The sequence below is a fragment of the Pyrgilauda ruficollis genome, unplaced genomic scaffold, assembly GCF_017590135.1.
Source record: "Pyrgilauda ruficollis isolate IOZ18807 unplaced genomic scaffold, ASM1759013v1 scaffold12, whole genome shotgun sequence".
Lineage (NCBI taxonomy): Eukaryota > Metazoa > Chordata > Aves > Passeriformes > Passeridae > Pyrgilauda > Pyrgilauda ruficollis.
This window is the reverse complement of record NW_024510321.1, coordinates 11,373,518-11,392,316: the sequence shown is the minus strand read 5'-3', so window position 1 is coordinate 11,392,316 and position 18,799 is coordinate 11,373,518. Positions and strand designations below refer to the sequence as shown.

At 37.2% G+C, this 18,799-nt stretch overlaps 1 protein-coding gene across 14 annotated transcripts in view; it reads right to left on the bottom strand.

Annotated features, from left to right (window-relative positions):
• PARD3 (par-3 family cell polarity regulator) overlaps nt 1–18,799 on the bottom strand; it is a 444,410-nt gene that overhangs the window by 230,987 nt on the left and 194,624 nt on the right. For 10 of the 14 annotated variants that reach the window (XM_041487469.1, XM_041487512.1, XM_041487496.1 and 7 more), the window contains exon 5: nt 17,830–17,961. The exons of the other annotated variants lie outside the window; for them this stretch is intronic. In XM_041487469.1, the coding sequence (XP_041343403.1) occupies nt 17,830–17,961 (132 nt within the window). The remainder of the gene's footprint in view (nt 1–17,829; nt 17,962–18,799) is intronic. 14 annotated transcript variants of the gene reach the window in all.

Below are 18,799 nucleotides of genomic sequence, written 5' to 3'. Positions count from 1 at the left end.
ATAGCACAGAGTTTGAAATGCCTGAAGTGGAGAAGACAACTCCATTTCCACTTGTTTGTCTCTTTGGATATGACTAGAAAATATGGTGTCTTGTCTTTATGGTGGGAAAAAACATGGAGGAAGAAAGGATTTAGAAACCCAGCAAATTTCCAGAGTGTAAAGTATGCAACCTGTGGATGTGGAGGGGAACAGAGACAACAACGCTCATCCACTGTTAGCCTGGCCATACAAGAAGGACAGACAGAGAGGGGACTTCTGCTGACTTGCAGCAAGGATGAAGGAACATCTCTCCAGCTTTATGAGAAAAAAACCTGCATCTTCCCACCCACCACAGACCACTGTGAACATCAGGCAGAGCAAGGCACAGATGCACACACAAGAACCACCCATCCAGTGGTGCATGTGCTGCAGCAAACAGAGTTAAACATGGGAAAGCTGGAAGCTTTTTTGTCTATGCAGTTCAGGTAATCTAACAGTAGCTGAGTACAAGAGAGCTTCCTGCCAAAATGAGGTAGTAAAGAAGAACAAAGGATGTATTTATATACCTGCTTTTCTCTATGAGAAAATCCTGTTAGAAATACTCAAATATTGAGCTGTTATATTGTACACAGGTAAAAAAGAAGAATTAAATGCTGGATAGGGAAAAAGATAAGACCAGAACTTCCATGTGGCACAAATCCATGTAGCTGGAAGTAAGAAGGTAAAATGAGGCTAAATACAGGAAAAAATCCTTAATGGAGTGATATATCAGATTTCTAAACTCTCCCAAGGGAAGAAGCAGAATCCCCACTGCTCAACACATGTAAAAGCAGCATGGACAAAGAACTACAAGATAGGCTACAGGGAATAACTCAATACATAGCAAGAGGATGGCTCAGATGACCTAATAATATAACAGGATTTAAAATGAGTAGATAATTCTATTATCATTAACCACATTCACAGTAGTACAAGCTAAAACACTGTTGCTATGGCAATCAATCCTTATGCATCATTGCAGAAAATGACTGAGATACAAGGGATGGAAATGAATTGAACCAGCCCTTCCCATTCTCAATTAATTCAACACACCAGTCAGCTGGGAAACCACCTAAGACGAAAGTTTACATCGAGCTTCCCACAAGCCTTTTAAAATATACAGTAAAGTACAGCTGAGTGTCTGGCATTCAAATGTAGGTTATCCTTAGATTTACACAGTTAGTTAAAATTCAAGGTAAGAGCAAGGCTCCAGTTCAGAGGGGATGCTGCTGGAAACAGATGGATTGCTCTCATCATTGCATTTGGAATACTTAATACTACTTGAATTCTCTCAGCCCAAAGTAAACTGACACTATAGAAAGACCAATGCATGCATGGTTTTGCTCTCATGGTATTACAGCTCCATCTCATGAGAATATGAGACAACTTGCTTTCCATGTAAAGGCAAGAAAAAAGATAGCAGAGGGGACTGGCACTTTCTAACAGACCATAGTACTGAAAGCATCCTGCTTCTTATTCTTACTTTATACTCACAACTGGAAACACACGAATTTTTAAGAGTCAAGCCACAGGATAACAAATAATCAGAAGTCTCTTGATTACATATTATCAACTCTAAATCAACTCCATGTTTTTACAGAGTAGTAAAAATATGCACATCTCTCAGTACACTGGGAAATGGATACCAGTTTTGCTCACTCAGCTTTTCTCTTTACTTACAGTAACAGAATATTTGTCAGGAAATCTTGAATTTAAATTTGACAGTAATAAAATCCTTAGAGCTGGGGGAAATTTTGGAATCCAAATTTGCAAACATGTAATTGAAATAATTTCTATTGCCACTTAAATACAGATTGAATCTCTACTAGTAAATGTGGAAAATACCACTATGTTTTTTAATGACAACTGATAATTAAAAATAAGCACTGACAGTCCTCCTCTGCTAAAACAAAAAAAAAAGTTTACAGCAAGACACAACAAGAATTGTGTAGGAATGAAAGCTCAAATACCTAGAGGGAAAACCACCACGCCCTTCCAGTTTTGGAACACAGTAAAAGGTGGTTACAGTGTTTTTAGGAAAAGCTAGAGGCGTATGCAGCCAGAAGAGAAGACATCTGATTCTGCTCCTTGGAAATTCACAGCAACACTTCCTTTCAACAAAAAGTTTCTCAGGTGAACAAAGTATTACTTTTTTTGGTCTTGTGATAATCTACAGTATTGCTAATAATGCAAAGCAGCCCACACAAAGAGAGGGGGCACTATAGATTACAGGAGCCACATATTCAAAAAGGAATGTGTTTTTACCTGCTAATGCTGGTATTTTAATGTAATCCTTACTCAGTGTTTTGTGCAGCTACACAAAGTATTCATTAGAAACCAAGATGGGGGAAAAGATCAAAAGGGAAGCAAGTTCATATTCTGGTTTGAAAATCAACTAAGAGCAAGCAAGTACACCAGGAGGTAAATAGGTAACTACAAACTCTAAAATCCTCAGTTACAAATATTTGAAAGAGGCTAAAAAGAAACTAGCTTGCTTTTAAAAAGCCACTAAATTTCCACTTAAGGAATGTATTACATTTTAAATGAGAAGCAAAATACATAAGTCAAGAAAAAGATCAGAACAGAGCAGCGGTGGAGTTTTCAATATTCACAAATGCATACAGAAGCAAAACATTTGATAAATGTGATACACAGTTATCCTTGCACATTAAACATTTATTTACACAGTGTAATCTTTTGTAAAAAAATTATCAGGGATAATCAGAGAAAATGACTCAAGTGCTATCAGAACATTCTTGAAATGCTGGAACATGCCTGAATTTGTGAGACATTTATTGAATTGATGAAGATACATCATTTTTATTGAAAACAGCCCGTAACACACTGCATGTATATTTTGTTTCTATTCTAACGTATTTCATTAGTATTTTTCTTGGAATTTAAACAAAAACCTTCCCGCTTGTGTGAGCTTCAAGTCATTAGTGCAAGAACTTCAGCCAATGTTTCATGAGAAAATTACTGAATTATGTCTGTTTATGATTATAACACAGATTTCTCAAGAAAATTGTTCCCTCCTGGGCATTAAAAACTAAATGAGTATGAAAGACTAGAATGTGTTGAATGTGATCAAGCTAGCTTTTCCCGCCAAAATGCTTCAATTTAATCCAAAAGTGATTTTTTAAAACTTAAACAAAGTCTAATAAGTTATTTCACTTCCAAAAATGACATGCATTTACTAGGAGACTCAATATAAAGAGATCATAAAAAAAAATCAAAATGTGAAGGCCAAGAATTTTATTATGCAACTGCTGTAAATAATTTCTTTTTTTTTTTTAAATATAAGTTCATGGATGACTCAAAAAGAGCATGTGTGAGAAAGAGAAAGCAATCCCAGTGCAACTGAGAAATTAAACTGAAAAATTAAAGCGAGGAGCCAAAAAACAGACACACAGATGGTAAAAACTGGCAAAAATTAAACGTAAAAATCATGCTCTTAAGTACCAACAGATGCAGTGACTTTAAAATATTACTCCTTGAGGATACACAAAGACAATAAGCCCAGATTGTGATTCCTGGGCCAGTCTACTGCTGTGCTACAGTCCCAAAGTACACTGTACAGTATGGAGAAAAAATGATGTGTCAGGGACGGTGATATCTGCTCTGCCAGTCTACTAAAACAGAAGTTAAACTGTCCTACACTGTGAAATTAATATCTTCAGGGAGGAAAAAAAAATTAACTTTGTCACTGAGATTAGAGAGGTGACTTGCAGAATCCATTTACAGATTTATAATACTATAGAACTGAGCATGAACTGGTTATTTGAGCATTTCTGAAACATTCCTTCTTGAAATGATATTCAAGCTTCTTGCTCCAGATCCAAGCAGTACCATGCTTCCCAGATTCAATGTTGTTAAACACTGCCACACTAACAGCTTTGCTGACCCCCAATCTTATTAAGGGTCTCGTAGATTTTAATATCCACAATTACCTAAAAGCTATCCCAGTTTAGACTACTGGCTTAAAAACAGGGAAACAAAAATAATCCAGGATTTGAAAATCAAGAAATTGACATGTACGACCTGTATGTTCGAAGTTCAGCCTTTCCTGAAAGATCTTCTTAAAATCTAAAATGGAATAATTATTATTACTTTAAAAACACATGATCTAAGACCAATTTTCCAGATTGTTAAATGAATTCAGTTGATGCTGGTCTGAGTGACTGAACAAACCCAGCATCTTTTGCCACCATTATCATTTCAGGCTAGCTGTAGACATAACCATAAAGACCACTACTTTTTTGCAAAACACAGAGTCAAATTTAAAAAAAATATTATATTTATTTGCTACCTCTTCCAGTATGCAAAAGTTTACACTGGGCACTTTCTTATCTAAAACAATTACTGACGCTATCAAGATAAGCACAAAATATAAGGAAATTACTGAAAACTCAGCAACATGAATGTCTAAAAAAATTACATTAAAAAGCTTTATTGAAAGTTCTAGAAGCTATATACAGACACATGTAAACATAGAGATGCTCATATATATGTATATATATGCATGTCATCAGTGACAACACTTTAAAATAGTGTTCCTAAAAATGTGCAGTTAATGAATTGCTCTGTATTTCTAGTAGGCAAGCAAGTATGGGCCTGTACTTCATTTAACTCCAGTGTTTATATTGATGAGCAGTAACAAAGCTGAACTATAAAAATGAACGTGAAGGTTTGCTGTGTTCTAACTGGCAAACAAGGATAGCATCACAAATCAAATGAACTTTATCTCTGCAGAGTCTCCTGGCTGAGATGACCCAGAGAGGTTCCACTTCTCACCAGAACACCCAGCTAGAGCCAGCCCCAGCAGCTGCAGTTTGCTCTGCTGAAACAGCCCCAGGGGCGGTTTCGAAGTGACTCCCACCACCCAGAACAGTCTCAGCTGCACTCAGCAGAGCCAAGCACTGCTCTGGTTTCACCCAAGGTTTCTGAGGTTTGGCTTTGGAGTAAGACAAGTCGAAGCGTGCCTGACACCAACGTGCTCAAAGCCCCAGGGGCCGCCATGGGAGGGCACAACTCTTGAGCTGTGCCTCCTTTCATTTGACGTGCACAAAGTGTCTCAAACTCGAGAAGCCATAAAATTAAACAGTCATTAAGGAGCTCTGTTGCAATGGTGTAGGTAGATATGTGGGTTCACACTGACTATATCAACTTTTTTTTCCCTACATATTTTCCAGCCTACATTCCAGTATTTTCTGCTGTCCTCTGACACACCAGTATGGAGCTGAAGTGCCTCCTACCCAATCTTCAGTTTTTCAGTAAGACTGACATTTGTTAATTTAGAGAAAAAAACTGCCAAAGTCCTTGAGCTACATTAATTTCACCTACCCATAAAGCTACAATACACAGTACCCTACTGAAATATCATATCATGTCTTTTGCATAGAGAACAGTTTTAAGGACCTTCAAGTCACCAGAAAAACTCATCACTTCTGATGAGAGGATGAGTTAAAAGAGCTTTCATGAGGAGAAAGCTATTTATAGTGGTAAAGTGTAACTACAAGGAAGAACTACTGATGGGCTTGCTTTATGAAGTCTGTGCTTTGTTGTAACAATTATTGCCTAGAAAACCGAGATAAATAAAAATAACATGATGGAATACTCAATGCAACTTTCGATAATTTTAAACAGAGATGCTCACAGATACGGCTGCTTTCTTTTGGGACATTTAAGTTAGTCCGTGCTTTGGATAAATGACTGGAAATTATAAGCAATCATGAGTTCCTACACATTGGGAAAGTAAAGATTTTTGAAGACAAATGAGAGTACCACAAAAGGAAGAGGAAATTAAGATTTGAAACAAAGTGACTGAACACTGGCTTCCTGCCTAGTATTTTGAAGAAATAATAAGAGAATCAGAGGTTTCGGTCATACTGGGTACCTCACTCCTCACGTGTTTATTGCATAGTCTGTAAAAATGCCTGCAGTACAAAAACCAAAAGGTAATTTTTTCCTCCCCTCATTTTAGCAATAATTTTATATGTATACTGCCCTGATTTTTAAACTGTGAAAACAGGCAATATTCTCAATGGCAAATTAAAATAGTAGCCAACTGATTTTTCTCAAGTTCATAACTAGTCAACTCTTGGCTGGAAAAAGCAGCATAAAAAAATTTCCATCCAAATGAAGTTGAAGTAACCACATGCAGATGGCATGAAAGTAATACCTTAATATGGAATCTGGGCAACAATTCTTATTCTTAAAATATCACATTCAAGAGATCAAAATTACAAGTAGTATGTTTTTGAAAAGTAAAACCTTTACAACAGTTTATTACAGAAACTCTTTTGTTCATCCAATCAGTTTTGATTGCTTTTTCATGGAAACACTAGTTGTGCTATATTTGCTTTAATTCTGTGTATTCTGAGTATGGAACCTCCCTCATCCAGAGTAACTGCAACAGTTACACACTGGTGTTGTTTCTTTGGCACAGGGATTCAGCAAAAAACTTCACTGGTACCACAAAGCAGCTGGCAGTTAGTTCTTGGGTATTTTGAAAATATTTTTAATTATTTATTAAATCAGATCAAATAAAAGTATTTACAAAGAACAGAGGTATCTTTGTTTTTTCTGTGACATATATACAAGTAATATATACGTGATAGATATATAGATATATATATATATATATATATATCATATACATCTTTGTATAGCCCCATTTCCTAACCAACTTAGTTGCTGCTGTCCCTTCTCACCCCTTCCCTGGCCCTGGATAAGAAGTTGACCATTTCATATGCAACTCCAAGTACTTTCAAGATCAATTTAGAATGGACTTATTTTCAAATCAGTCATTGAATGAACTAGTAGAGCTGGCCTATTATCTTCTGTTCTCACCCAGTTATACTGAGGAAATAAATTAAAATCTTACGGTATCTCACATCAACCAGGTCATATTACGTAATTCCATTCAGTCAGTTGCTGCACTCTCTAAATCATGCTGTGTCGCTTCATGAGAATCATGACATTTCTCAAAGTATCCTATAAATTACAGTAACCACTTAATACAGCCAGAGACTACTACATTCAATAATGAAATGCTCATACTTAAGCAATAAAATCAAGATTAAATTTAAAACCCAAAATAAAACAAAAACCCAGACAAATTACTTCCACATAACTCAATTATTAACTCTAAGTTACACACTATCATTCCCATTTACAGCAAAGTGCAACCATGTCATTAAAATGACCTGTCCACACAGGATTTTAAAGAGCAAGGACCTTTCCTATTTCCATTAATGTAAGATAAAATAACTATCACTTCCACAACAGAAAGGATAAACTTGGTCCTTTTCTGAAAGCACCTTCCTCACTATTAGTGAAAAAAAAAATCATAGAAAGAAAAGATATGAAAATCATCCTGTTATTATTCAATAAATTAAAGATATGTTTCCCACTCATATAGAATCTTTCTTTTTCCTTTGCCCAAAATAACCACTTGGTCTTTATTTCTGTTCTCCTTGGAGTTAACTGACAGGCACATCTCAGCAGTGATTTACCTGAACTTTTCCAAAAAACTCTAAGGAGAAGCCAAGAGCTCTCACATACATGTTCCAGTCGAGAAAAGTTTATTTTAGCACAGGAAGTGCTTTTATTTTAGTGTAGAAAGGACTAAAACTTCCATTACAAATTAATAATATAAATACTATTTTAAAATAAGTAACATAAGCCATTTAGAAGAAAAATTGTATCAGGAAGAAAATTAGAGCATTAAAAAATAAATAAAGGCACTTATTTTTCTATTTAAGGTCAATAAAATTCTACAGCACGAATTAGGTTAACTAAAAATTAGGCTAATGTGAAGCTTAAGCTAAGACCAGTCTGGCTTCTAATACAGACTTATAAAAGCTTGGTTTGACAGCAAAACCAAGCAAATTGTGGATCTTGGGTTTTCATATAAATTGAAAGGAACAAGAAAATAATTCTTTGAAGGTGACAGAGCACTAGAAAAGGCTGCCCAGAGGGTTTGTGGAGTTTCCTTCCCCAGAGAAGATATTCAAAACCTGCCTGGATATGATCATGTGCAGCCTGCTCTGGGTGAACCTGCTTTAGCAGATGATTGACTACATGCTCTACAGAGGTTCCTTCCAAGCCAAATCATTTTGTGATTCGGTGAAAAAAACACAAACCTACAGCATCTGGGATAACCTTCTGATTTTGAATGGTGTCTTTCTGATAGAACATAGACAAAAACCCAGATTAAGATTGCACAAAATAAAAGAGGAAAGGTATTTACAGAATGGAGTGTAGAGATGACACCTCTTTCCTTCCATGGAATTGGCTCCTGCCCCATAACAACTTGTATTACAAACCATTAAGCACATACATAGGATGACAAAGGTAGAGAAACGTAGAGCAGAGAAAATAAGAATAAAAAATGAAAGGGGAAAAAAGGTAAAATATCAATACCATGTACTACCAGTACCACCTTCTGAAACAAAAATGCATAATTTCTTTTTAAGCCTCAAAGACACAAGTAATCACATATTTACACTTTGGTTAAAAGGCTAGAATGCAGAACAAGCATAATGTGAATTTTAAATTAAGAATACTTTACTAGGAAGGGCAAGGGAGAATCCTCTATAGACACAATTAACAGAATTGCTTTAATACACTTAAAAGTTTTAACCTTTGTGGTCTTTGAAGTGAACAGTGGAACTGCATCTATTTCAGGTTTGCACAGAAGGGCTGTACAGCCCTGAAAAGTTTTACAGTGCCGTAAACTAATGAAATAAATTATCTTAATTTGGGTAGATCTATTTTCATTAACTGTATTACCCACTGAGGGAATGAGGACAAATTTTAATTTTACTAATGTATTTCAGTTGTGCACTACTGTGGCACTCTGTAATTGAGGCTCCTGCCCAGTGCTGCTCGCTCGGCCATCTCGGGGCCACATCTCCCCTCTTTCCCAGGCAGGAAGGGCTGTGCAGGGGGGAAGCTGAGACCATCACCACCCCAAGCTGGCCTGAACAGGACTAACTCCTGCCACATTCCCATCCGGACTGCTGAAGACACAGCACAGTAGCACCAGCAAGCACATTGTGAAAACAGAGAGCATTTGTGTTATAAACAAGTCGTGGAGATATATTATATACACCTGGAGAAGAAAGTAAACATAAGAGAAGATAAACCTTTTTCACAGCATGAAGAAAGAAAACAAAGAAGAAAAAAAACACTGGACACATCCTTTGACAAAAAGCTTTTCCAGGGCCAGTAATGGGTTTTCAGATGTCATTATTTGACCTGCTGCCATGGACAGACAGAAGTCTAAAAAGAAAGAGATAATATTGTTCCACAAAATATTTAAGAAACAGTCAAAAAACTAACAGCAATAATTAAATGAGAGCTTCCTACAGGATCTCTCTGCAATTTTAGAGAGTATTATTTATACTGCTGGTATGGTACGTTCATTACCATAAATTACCATAACAACAGGATTATTTAAACAGCTTGGTCCAAAAGGGCAGAAAAATAGCAGTCTATGGTTACTAGCAAGTCAGAAAACACTTTTCATGTGTGACAACACTTTCCAAAAAGTTTCTGCAAAACAGAGTGGGTATTATAGCAGACAGTAGCAGAGACAGAGCTGTGCTATCTCACTCCAAGCAGTGCTTGTCAGGCTGCACCTGCAGAACTCTGTCGAGTTCTGGCTGCCAGTCCACGAAAGACAAGGATGCACTGGAGAAGGTTCAGAGGAGGCCCATGAAGATCATTAAAAGGTTGGAAAGCATGCACTGTGAAGAAGGACTGAGGAAGTTAAGTCTTTTCTCCCTGGAGGTGGCTCAGGGGGACCTCACCACATTATTTGAGTACTTAAACAGCAGCTACAGAGAGGACAGAGGCTTTCTGTTCACAAAGGCAACACACAAAGAGAAGACAAGGGGCTACAGGTACAAGTTGCTCCAGGCAAGATTTCATCTTCATAACAGAAAGATTTGATGGCGGTAGTTTTTTGGTTTGGTTTAGTTCAGTTTTTTTGGGGAGGGTTTTGTTATAATCAGAAGAATCAATTACCGGAAGAATCTCCCCAAGAACATGATACATTCCCCACCACTGGAGGTGGTCAAGACAGGACTGGACAGGATACCAGGTAGTCTCACCTAGGCTCTCCTGCCCACAAAAGGTAGGACCAGGTGACCAGGTATCTTCCAATATACGCTGTAGATTCTTTAAATTTCAGAGCAGTCCCTCATCTGCCTGCTCATACTTAAACATCTTTGAGAGTGAGACTGTTTGAGTGTGAGGATATACACACCTGAATGAGACACATGTCTTTTTCTATGATAATTAAAAAACATGAGTATTTTTGTTAAATTGCCATTTCTGCCTATGCTTTGGCTTTTTTTTTTTTTTTATTTTTTTAATGTGGACACATATGGAGTTACATTCTGCCACTGAATTCATATCTACACAGCAGCATATAACTGAATGTAGACTACAGCCTCACCTATTTAATACACAGTATGAAATGACATATTATTTTTGAAAGGAGAACAAGATAGATGCCAGCATGAAACAGTGTTTATAGAAGCATCACCACTACAGCTGTCCCCAAGCAATAAAGCTGTTTATTCCAACCTCCTACCTCATATAAACTGAAATCCTCAGCATTGAAAAACAACTTCAAATCTGTTCATGACTCCAAGACAAATAAGAAAAGTCTTTTCTCTCCAATATATACAATTATGGTCATGTCCAGAAATGGCCATTTTCTATGAAAGTGCACGGACTTACAAATTCCACATTAATATTTTCTTAACACTAATGCATACTGCATTGGCTGTATCTTGAAATTTGATTCTATCTCTGTACATACTGATGCATTCAGCATAAAAATAAGTCTTTCTCTTTAAGGCTTCTTTGTTTCTATGGTTATACACAAACATTCAGAGAATATTCAACAAATATCTGTATTAACATATTCATATCTAAGGTTTATATAGGAAATCACAGATATTCTTTTGAGTTCAGGAGACATAAAAACTCTTCTATGGGTGTAGGAATACAAAAAAAAATTAGAAAAAAAGATCAAGATAGGACTTAAAAATCAATTTTATTTGAAATATGGAGATTATTATTAGATTTAGAAATCTGGATCTGAATCAAGTCAGATCCAAAGTCAGATTTATACCTGGAACAGACCTGTGATTCTGATTCTCAACACAGAAAAACATGGTAAAACTTTTGACCTTAAAAGCAGAAACCATAAATACAGTAACAGAGAACTTACATGCTCATAATAAGAGCTTGTTTCCCCTTCCCTGCCCCTTTTTAAGCATTCTGACATGTAACAGAACCAGTTCCAGCAATTCCCAGACTGGGATGTGGCTGTGGGACCCGGGCCCATCCAGCCTGGCAGTGACAGCTGAGCTCATGCACGCCTCAGCTTGGTGCAGATCCACACTCCAGTGGTAAACAACAGGAGTTTGGACATGTTTTTTAAGTACTCACATTAGAATTACTGAAATACAGGTTTCTCATTCTGGAGCTCACTACACATAGCACTTTTTTCCCATCTAATAAAAGCAACAGAGGGAAAACACTGAAACAAATCTAGAGAATAATTACTTAATTGTGGTCCCACACAGATCAGTGATACCCCAACACCACAAAAGTCTTATGGGAAGTCAAACTCTGCTAGAAACTGTGCATGAATTTTGACCATAGTACATTTACAAAATATTCCATAGGAGTGATTAGTCAAAAATAGAAAAAAATAAGGAAAACATCATTATTTAGTATGAGCTCCAAGATGGCAGGGTGCTCTTCTGGCAGTCAGACAGGGCATTTGGCTGCCTCAGACCACTGCCCTTACCGAGTTGTAATTGTCCCTCTTCATGCTGAGAGGAGGCTGAGAAGCCAGCACTTGATAGCTTACATTTCATCCGAGCATTTGAGCTCCTATGCTGAAATAGTTCTCGCTTTGCCAGTATAAAGAAATAAAGGGAGCACTCAGTACCTAATTACCTGTAGCAGCACCAGCTAAGAGAAAATATTCTTTGGCCAAAACAAGCTTTCCATCATCTTCACAGTACAAAATCGAGGAGAAACAACTGCTGTAGCAGTTGGGGTGTTGACAGCCCTGTCAGAGTGAAGCCAGTGTGATCACAGGGCCAAGAACCCATCTCAGGTAGTAAAAAAAACCTTTATGTGCAAGTGGATATGGGACCAGGGGTGTTTTGAACTCCTGCAGGGGCAACTTGAGGTCTTCCAACCAACTCTTTAATTAACACAAACCTTAAGTAAATCCTCCACCAGTGCACTGGTCACTTCTACATGCCCCTGGTTACAACTATGCCAAATTACTCAATATTAAATCATGTGCCAAGCCAGAAACAAGCAAACACATGACATTTGGTTACATTTACTCCTCCCCTGATCAGCCTCAGTGCTCTTGCTTAGTTTTACAAATGCTGGGCAGCCTGGTGGTTACACACACACACACACACATTCCCTGCATTTCACATGGAACCTCCACTGATGAAGACAGCTCTCTGCACTAGAGCTCTGAACACTTGCATTTCTCTTTTTTTGTGATAGATATCCTTTACAGAGAGTATGATAAGCTTTAAAATTATCTTTGTATTTTGCAATGTGTATGCTGCCATGATTCCATGTTCATTAAGGTTGTTATCACAAGAGACTAATTATGAAGCGCGTGGTCCTTGGAGAGAGAGGAAAGCAATAGACTCTATCCTGGCATTTTACAGAGTAATGGATAACCAGTTAAAAAGGATTCATCTAACAGAAGCCTAGCTATTCCTTCTTCCAAATCTTAAAGCCCAACTCCTTAAAATGACAATAATGACTGTAGTTTCAACCTCTACATGTGAGGAGTTTGAGATAAGAGCCTCCACCTCTGAGCCTCCCCCCTCTTCAGGCCACAAACAGAATTCACAGACTGCAGTTACTTCCACTGCAGTTACAGTCACAATAGAAGATAAAACCTGGGGAAAAAAAGCCAAAATACACCTGTCAGAAAAGGAGAAGCACAAAAGAGGTACACTAGTGAAAACAAAAACATATACATTTGCCATAACACTATGAAACATTTAGAAATAAATTAAAAAAAAAAAGAGCTGCATTGCTGCCTTCTTTTTTAAAGCATGAAATAAAAATAGGATTTTTGTTGTTACACAAAAATTTGACAAACCCACATTAAATTAGTAGTTTAAATTCTCCAACCTACTTCTAAAGCTTTGATTATTTTTTTTTCAACTGACAGTGCTGAAGCACATTAATTTATAGTATCCAAATGTTTGAAGAGAGCGTATTCAACCGTATTAAAAGCAGGCCTTATTTTGCTGAAAATACAAGCTGAAGGCAGGTACTTTACAGCTGGAGAGACGAGACCCATATGCTACTGCCACGTCTGATCCTGCTGCAGCAGGAACCAGAGAAACTGTACCAGATTACTATGGACAGATGTCATGAACAAAAATAACTTAGGGAAGTGTTCCATACAGCACATTTCTGCTCAAGAAGACAGCAGTAGTAACCAGCTTCTCTTGCCATTTCAGAATGCATTTGAGTTGCTCTAGTCTGGCTTTTGCTGGATATCAGAAAGCTACAGGACACTTAGGAATCAGACATGTTCTTCAGTAATAACTATGAAATTTTACTCCATCTCCTACTTTGTTTTCATGCACCAATAAATATAGATATGCACTAAATACATGAATGTAAAAAAATACATATACATGTATGTATATAAAATTACATATAGTTTTAACTACACTAAACTTGTTGTATTTGCAAATCTGATCAACTGCTTCATACTTAAGTGAGGCTGTTTTATGATTTCCTCTCCTGCTGTCCCCGCACCCATTCCCAACCAGCTGAGCAAGGAATAGTCTCTTGTTTGCTGTCAGCTCCAATATTTGACTAATAAAATAAAAATGACCATGTGAGAGAAAGTTTCTGTGTACCTAAACTTAAGGAATTGGTGAAAACTTTAACTCTTTCACGCATTCCCTTTCATGTCTCCCTGCTATGAAACAGCATGAGGCCATATTTGATCAGGGCCCAAGCAAGTCTTGAGGTGAGCTGAGGGAAGAAAGAGTTCTCAAATAAAAGTGACATTACCACATATATGAATAAATTTCAGAGAAAATAAGATTTTTCAACTATTCTTTAAAGTTTGGTTGCTGTGGGGAAAAGGAAGGTGTTGCGGAGGTCAAGTCAAAGAATAAAAACCACCTTTTTCTTTTTTAATATATTTCAGAATAAAATTAAAGATTGCACTTTTTTTTCTCCTAGTACTTGACAATCTGTAAAAAAGAATTAATTGAGTGAAAGAATAAAAAATACAATCATAGAATCACAAAATGGTTTGGGCTGAAAGGGACTTTAAAGATCACCTATAGCTCCAACCTCTCTGCCATGGACAGGGACACCTTTCACTAGACCAGGCTGTTCAGAGCCCCATCCAACCTGGCCTTGATGGGATGGGGCATCCACAACTTCTTAGAGCAACTGGTTTCAGTGCCTCACTGCCCTCCCAATGAAAAATTTCTTTCTTATATCTAATCTAAACCTATTCTCTGTCAGTTTAAAGCCATACCCCCTTGTCCTATCACTACATGCTCTTGTAAAAAGTCCCTTAAAAATCCTTACCTTTCTGAAAGTATTCTTAAGCTGAATTTGCATTTTTGGCTCCATAGTGGTGAAATTATTCTTTAGTACAGCGTTTCACACAACTTATCTCATGGGCTTGAGAAATACCAGAAGTTACTGAGAAACATATGGATCATTTGTCCTGTGGACAACCAGAGGGGTCTGGAACTAAATGAGAGCAATTGCTAGGCAGATATAGCTAACCAGCATATACAAACAGAAGACCTTAAAGGACTTGTAAACCAGAAAATCTTTTCCATTTATTTGATGTATCACTCTAATTTACTTGAGTCCAAGTAAAACTCTACAAATACAAGCAAAAGCAATTATTGCCAGAAAATTTTAACAGGCTTCATACATTCCTCCATTTTTAGGAGCAAAAATCTAGAGAAGTTTACAGAACTACTTCTCCAACACTTACTTGAACATATCTAATTCTATGCCCTTATTAATCCCTGCTACAGTGGCTTATAATAGTTTCCCAGAAATAATGTCTCTTGTTCCATCTTCAGAATGAGCTGTGATGCTCATTCTGAATTACAGTTTGCTCATAGAATTACAGTTTGCTCCCTAGTGATGTTTATAGGAAACGAGGTGTTGTCCGTGCAAAAATAATTGTACTTCTTTGGCACATCACACTTTCAAAAGTAATTCCAGTGAATATTCATTTATGCTAGAAGGTGACAAAGATCATCCTGGAATTCTTTCTTGCCTCATATTCAAAAGAGATGAGGCCAGCTTTGAGAGAGGTAATTTGAGCCCAGACAGAAGAGCCTTCATCCAACAAAAAGTCTCTGGAGTGTGCAAGATGAACTCAATGTTTTCCACTACCTTCTCTGAAGAGCCATAAAGGCACATTAGGGCAGGACTATTAATACCCCTGGTATCTGTAATGGGTTCTGCCCTACAGGTTTCTTGGCACTGTTGCTGCCTCACCCTTGGTGCCAGACCTGCTGTCTGCTACTCTTTATGCACGTCCTGGCTGGGCGCACAGAGCACTCCAGCCCCCGCCCAGCTCTGCCAAGCACACAGGAACACAACTGGAAGTTGCCAGATTAATTGATTATGCCAGATTGCAACATTGTTGCTTGAGCTTCCCCTTCTCAAAGCCAAGGTTTAACCAGTGGGAAATAACATTCCACAGTGGATACTGAAGAAGATATTAAAAATGCCAAAAGGTGTGGAAGAAATCTCTGTCTGAAGCTACTCAATCCCCTACCAGGGCCTTCCCTTCTTCCCTATAGTGCATCCCACTCATCCCACAGACTTACTTCTCCTGTATGTTTCAGTCTAATTATCCTGCTATATGAAACTGCAAAAGGATCCTGATCTTCCAAGTACATGCAGAATCATTAACATATTCAAAGAATAAACCATCTCTCTTAATAAATAACCACCACTACAAACAAACAAACAAACAAAAAAAAAACCCAAAAAAAAAAAACCAAAAAGCAGAGAACTTACTCTACAGAAGCAGAGAACTTACTCTACAGAAACATCATATTTACAATTTCAAACTGCAAACAGTTAACTCTGCTAACAAATATGCTTCCAGTCTACCATCACTGGCAAATTATTTACCTAATAGGTGAACAAATTGAACTAGTTAAGCTGTTCAGAGACTAAAACCAACACAAAGCTTAATATGAAACATCATATATTAAAATTTCATGTACCCAACATTTTACAAGATGATCACTATTAAGATTTCTAATCCAACTTCTTTTGCTGAGACAACAGTTTCATTAACTGCCATAGCGCGAATCTAACGATGCATGGAAATCTGCCTCGACAACATCAAACAAGCAGAACCGACACAGGAGCTGCCTGCAAATCTGGGCACTGACTTTCCCTTTCAACACAGGCTCACAGAGACAGCAGCTCACTGCATCCAACCTAACACTGTATCTTCTTGGAGGAAAACAGCAATGGAAGGAATGCTGGCATGAAATGTGCAGAGGAAAGAATAGAAAGACCAAAGACAGAATTCTTCTCATAGAACATATAAATTAATTTGCAGATAATTACAAGGCAAAAAAATTTTTAGTAACTCACATTTGGGAGGAGGCTGAGGGTTTTTTTAAATACTCTGTGATATTATTTAAGCTCCTTTTAAATTAAGAATGGACTTGGATAAAGAATGTTTGGAGTATGCTATGATGTGGCAATGCAGAACTTCAAATATCAGTAAGGGATATGTGGGTGCAGATCAGCCTCAGGACACCAGGGACTGGATTATAAACCTTCCCCTCCATTCACATGGTACAGTGTAACAAAGCCTGGGCTGTGTCAAATATAAAATTTCATTTTGAAGTTCTTCTGTATAAAGCAAATTCTGGGTTTATGTGCTATTGCTGTAAAATAGAAAATGTGTACATTTTTGTTCAATGCAAAAATTCAGTATTTTCATGGCACATTGCATAATGAAAAAAAATGAGGCAATAATGATACATAGGCACTACCCTACATAGGAACTTGCTGCTGTATTTCCAATTTCCGTATTAAAGATGCATTTTCTGTATATATCTGAAGACACTTTTTTGAAAATTTCAGGCATATACAAAGACATGAAGTGACTGCTAGGTAATTTGAATTTCAGACCTTCAAACCTCTGTGACTACCAGCTTATTAGCATATTAAGAAATAAATTAATTAATTACAAACAATCACAAATTGGAACTACTAGGTGTCTCAAAAAATACTAAGATAAAAAGTAAAATAAATATACACTAAACAAATAGTCTTAAAATTTATAATTAATATGTTTTATGGTGTTAAAAATAACAAGCATCCAAAAGTGCCATGCTAAAACTGACCCACATTTGGCTATTATGTAGTATCACTGTTGGATTTCAATGGCAGAGTGTTTATCAAAATAATACTAATTAAAATAACCCTGTTGGTATCAGTTGTGAAGAACAACACCACTCCATATACTATAGGAATGTATTTATGAGCTCAAAACTGAAATTATTTTCAGGTGTCCATTTCAGTCTTAATGCAGGTTTTTCTGAAGCAGAAGGAATCCCATAGAAATGTAGCCAGCATACTGCTGGTGCTTCTATCATGGTTAAAGAGCCTATGTCAGGTAAGAATACACTTCTTTGTAATAGCTTGGAGTAGCATAAAGATTAGATTGATAAAGTAATATATATATATGCACATATATATTACCTGTTCTTGCCTCTCCAGCCACTTGTCCACCATGGGATGACTGGCACTTAACGATGAACGAGCATTGTCTCTCTGAAACTGGTTAGACCAGCTACTAGTATCTCGTGGTAGGCTTCTGTAGTTTTCATCTTTCTAGTTTAAAAGAAACAAAAAAGTGTCTTATAAAAAACAACCAGTCCTTGCACATTAACAATGCAGCTGGTTATTAAATGAATACAAAAGGAAGACTGGACCCAAGGACAGCACGATGGCTTGGCCACTCAAGGGCAAGAGCTCCCGTTCCTTAATGCCAGGGACGCCCAAATAAAGCCTTGGTGGAGTTGTAGATCTTCCACCCACTCATGCTTCCCTTCCTCTTTTTCCAACCTCAAACCTCTAGTGCACAGATTCCCAAGTACATACTCAGCAAGGCTTTCAGAGCATCACTCCTCAGTTCATTCTCACTGAGAGCAAATGCACCAAATGAGCGCACTCAGTGACTGCTACAGCCACTATATAATTTTCCCGAGTCTCTGTATGTAACCCATTTTACAATCAAAGCAGTCTCACTGCTCCAGGTACTGTCCTTAAAACCAGAATAGCATACTGTAGAGTTCAAAACGTGAATTTATTATTTCACATAATAATGCTTTGCCTGGTTTGCCTGAAGGTACAAATACAGTCACATTTGTAGAACAGCAGCAGATGGAGATTGTGCTGACAGAGATACACTGATCCTACTGAGACTGATAATTTTTCTCTTTCTTTTTAATTGATGAATTTGTCTGCACATCTTTCCTACAAGCTGTACAAATTCTTCAGCTTCTAAAGGTTATTAGTCCTTACCCAGTCTGATCACTAAAAGCCAATAAAAGCACAGAGGCAGATTCTTAATGATGGGAGTTACCTTTAGCCTAAAGTCAGTGTTACTGATAGCTTACATAACTTAGTTACTTCCAACTGAAATAATGCATGGAGTTAAAATTCTGCT